This window comes from Dermacentor albipictus, chromosome 1, assembly GCF_038994185.2.
Source record: "Dermacentor albipictus isolate Rhodes 1998 colony chromosome 1, USDA_Dalb.pri_finalv2, whole genome shotgun sequence".
NCBI classification, from domain to species: Eukaryota; Metazoa; Arthropoda; class Arachnida; order Ixodida; family Ixodidae; genus Dermacentor; species Dermacentor albipictus.
Window position 1 is genome coordinate 308,960,530 of NC_091821.1, and position 3,937 is coordinate 308,964,466.

A 3,937-nucleotide genomic window follows, 5' to 3' on the forward strand; every position below is an offset into this window, starting at 1 on the left:
ACTCACAGGGTGGAACTTGTCCGATGCAGCATTCCATGAAGTCCATATTACTGCTAGTCTTCAGCTTCATTTTCTCTTGCGTCATGGAGGAAAGAAATGACATGATGCCAATTGCTTTACGAGCTACGACGAACATAACGTCGGAGAATGCAATGATTGAGAATCTTGCAATCAAACGCAAATGTCCTTGCCTGACAGGATCTTACAACCATCCATGGTGACTGAGCACGCTCATGTTTATGTGCTCTACACGACGATGGCCTGTTACAGCGATCTCCAATCACCCCCGTCTTACTCCGGCTGACCCCATCTTGTGCCTGCAAATTCCCTAATGTGATCCCACCAAGAACTCTGCCTTCATCGTCTGCGCTTCCTTTCTCTTGGCGCCCATTGTGCAAATATAATTAGACCACTGGTCATCTGCCAAACTCATTACATATGTCCCGCCCAACTCCATTTCTTCCTCTTAATGTCAACTAGAATATCGACTACCCCCGCTTGCTCTCTAATCCACACCGCGTTCTTTCCGTTCCATTGTGGCACCCATCCTTAAGGCCAGAAAACCGGCTAAGGAACTGTCATCCTATCGACCGGTCTCCCTCACCTCCGCTGCCTGCAAGTCGATGGAGGCCATGGCTCTAGCACGACTGGACTGGGTAGCCCGTGCTCGCGGCTTCCTGCCAGACCAACAGACGGGCTTCCGGCGGCGGCGGTGCACTGCAGACTCCATCGCTGACATGGTGTCCACGCTGGAGGACGCCAAGGCCGGCGGGGACCTCGTGATGCTCTTGCTGATCGACATACAGGGTGCCTTCGAAAGCCTCCCTCACGCAGTTGTCCAGCAGGGCCTGGACCTCCTCGGCATCTGTGGCAACCTGCGCGGGTTCCTCTCGCCGTTCCTGCACAATCGCACCCTCAGGATACGTGTGGGTCAATCGAAGAGCACACCCCGTCCAGTCGCTGCTGGTGTACCACAGGGGTCAGTGGTGAGCCCCTTCCTTTTCAACCTGGCCATAGCACGGTTGCCTGCTGCCCTGCCGATCGAACCTCACTTCCCTGTGCAGTCCTCAATCTACGCGGACGACATCGCCCTACGGGTGCGAGGATCACCGTAACACATCCGCAAGGCACGTGCGGCCCTACAGAGAGCCCTGGACACTGCGGATGCCTGCTTGTGCAGCATCGGCCTCACCATCTCGGCCAGGAAGACCGAGGCCTTGCTACTGCATCCCAGAGCATCAGCCCACTGCTCAGCTGTCCGGCTGCGCTTAGAGGCCGTCCAGATCCCATGGAGCAAGGCAGCCACCTACCTGGGGCTGCGCATTGACCATCGGCTGACCTGGCTGCCGGCTACAAAGGCCCTGTGCGCCCAGACGCTTCGGGTCCGCAAGGCGGTCTCACAGCTCCTTGCCCGTGGACAGGGCTGTACCACCAGGTGGGCCCTGCAGCTATTTGAAGCTGCAGCCACTTCACGGCTACTGTATGCCCTCCCTCTAGTGGCGCTGCCCCCACCCCGCCTGCGGAAACTGGAGCTGCAGCACCGGTCAGCCGTACGGCTCTGTCTTGGCGTTCCCCGAACCTCACAAGTGGCCGCCACTTTTGCTGAGGGAGGTGCCTGGCCCTTGTCATTACTCTTCCTGCAACAGGGGCTACGACACATTGATCGCCTACACCATGCCGCAGATGGTCAAGCACTCCTGACCCGCCTACGCTCCTGGCCAGCATCACACATGGGACGGCTGTGTGGCCTCTATAAGGAAGTCATAGGGGACACGCCTGCAAACGCTGTACAGCATCGCCCACCACATCGGCCACCAATTCCTATTTCGACGGAGCTGCCAGGTGTCTCGATGAACTGTTCCCCAGCATGTGCCCTACAGCAGACGGCAGCCTCTCTCCTCCAAGAGAGACTTGGGGACCACCTTCACATCTTCGTCGATGGATCCGTGATACCGGACGCGGGCTCATCCACCGCAGCCTGCGTTACACCGGCCCTACAAAAGAGCAAGCTGTGCCGTCTCTCGGGACATGCAAGCTCTACCGCAGCAGAGCTAGCAGGACTCCACCTTGCTGTGGACCTACTTGCAGAGGAGCTACCAGCAACCCCGGCAGCCATCTTCTGCGACTCCAAGGCAGCGCTGCTCTGTCTGCAGAACCCTAAGAGAGCTAGCCTTGGGGTTGCGCTGCTCTCTTCAAGACTGACGGCCTTTCAGGACGCAGAATGCTCACTATCCCTGCATTGGCTACCGGCACACGTGGGGATCCCGGGCAATGAAGAGGCGGACACTCTTGCAAAAAGTGCCCACCACTCAAGCGTCCCCCTCAGCCCTGCTGTAACGGCCGCAAACTTCTCGAGACACAGGATGCGCCGGCACATCATCGCCTGCAACGCGGACAAACGGGTATCCCTGGGCCGGCCTCCACGGTCTCCTACGAAGGGATGCCTCGTTGCTGCTCCGACTGCGTATTGGCTGCTACTGGACGGCAGCCCGCCGGCACCGCCTTGGGAAAGCCACCTCGCCAGCCTGTGCCTCTTGTGGTGAACCAGAGACTCCGGAGCACCTCCGGCTGGCCTGCCCTGCTCACATGCAGCACCGCGGCCGACTTCTGCAAGAGTTCCACCGCCTGCGGCTCCCATGTTCACGACAGGAAGATATCCTCTTCCCCTGTCGTAATCAGCTACCGGCCTTCCTAAGTGTAGTCGGGTACCTCGACTCGTCGGGGCTCTCGGCGAGACTATAGGAAATTTCTACAAAGACGGATGGCCGTTAGGCCATCCCACCACCTCGGGCTTCCTGATCCGCCACTACTTCACTTCTACTGGGCCACCAGGAGGTCTACCTACAGCCTACTTCTCCGGTCGAACCCACTGGGCCCTCCCGGCCGGGCTGCTCTGATGCTGCTTGGACGACCCTCTACCTTTCTCCCTCCTACCCTCTCTTTCTTTTAATCTCATCTGCCCCATCCTGCTGGCGCTGAGCCGTGCTCCCGCATGGGTTGCAGAAGATAGTGCCAGCCTTTCCTCCTTTCCCACAAGAACCACTTCTCTCTCTCTTAACGTTACGCCTATCAATTTTTTTTTCGTCCCTGTGATAAATTACTTGTAAACATCGTAAGCGTGCGTGAGCGAACACTAACTGGGGTGTTAGAGCGTTCAAATTCCCTATTTATTGGATTAGAATTATTTGGGAACTTCATCCAGTTTGCAGCCCGACAGAGAGTCCCTCCCTCCTTCCCTACCTCCGTGTCTAACCTCTTTCACGTTAAGTCTGTTCACTGGATACTCGATGGTCTACGGTAAAGCATCGGGCTGCTGTGATGAGGGAACCGGGTTCGAGACCAACCTACGGACCAAGTTGAGTCACTGGGTGGATAGGACAGCCCGCCGTGGTTGCTCAGTGGCTATGGTGTCGGGCTGCTGAGCACGAGCTCGCGGGATCGAATCCCGGCCACGGCGGCCGCATTTCGATGGGGGCGAAATGCGAAAACACCCGTTTACTTAGATTTAGGTGCACGTTAAAGAACCCGAGGTGGTCGAAATTTCCGGAGTCCTCCACTACGGCATGCCTCGTAATCCGAAAGTGATTTTGGCACGTAAAACTCCATAATTTTATTTTTTGTATACGACACTCGGTAGGCGCCGCTCTTCAGCGAACCTATTTCATGCCAAATTTGGTCACTGGGTATGTACCGCTGGGTACGTGCCGCCGTTCATAATAATCACCATAACACATAAACATATCACCACCAGTTACACACCCATCATAGGATAGATTGTAAATTTCAAATACAGCCCAAAAAATACACACACACATAAAGAACACACGAAAGACGCGGACAAGCGCTACTGCCAACTGTTTATTCCGATCGACACACCCTCCGATTTTATAAAATGATCCACGTGCAAGGTTCACGCCCCTTTTCCCATGCGAAGGTG

General features: G+C 56.3%; 1 protein-coding gene across 1 annotated transcript; it reads left to right on the forward strand.

Annotated features, from left to right (window-relative positions):
- Nucleotides 1-632: 632 nt before the first annotated feature.
- On the forward strand, nucleotides 633-2,695 carry LOC135907053 (uncharacterized). The gene is made up of 3 exons (XM_070528034.1): nucleotides 633-1,097; nucleotides 1,146-2,402; nucleotides 2,489-2,695. Exons 1-3 carry the CDS (start codon nucleotides 633-635, stop codon nucleotides 2,693-2,695), a joined length of 1,929 nt encoding a protein of 642 aa, XP_070384135.1.
- Nucleotides 2,696-3,937: the final 1,242 nt, after the last annotated feature.

What these genes read in the sequence shown, in the direction of transcription:
- LOC135907053 (XM_070528034.1), top strand. Translation starts at nt 633, where the DNA reads ATGGCTCTAGCACGACTGGACTGGGTAGCCCGTGCTCGCGGCTTCCTG. An exon ending in CGGACGACATCGCCCTACGG is followed by an intron (nt 1,098 to 1,145) that starts GTGCGAGGATCA and finishes GCGGCCCTACAG; the next exon opens with AGAGCCCTGGACACTGCGGA. An exon ending in CCTGCAACGCGGACAAACGG is followed by an intron (nt 2,403 to 2,488) that starts GTATCCCTGGGC and finishes ACTGGACGGCAG; the next exon opens with CCCGCCGGCACCGCCTTGGG.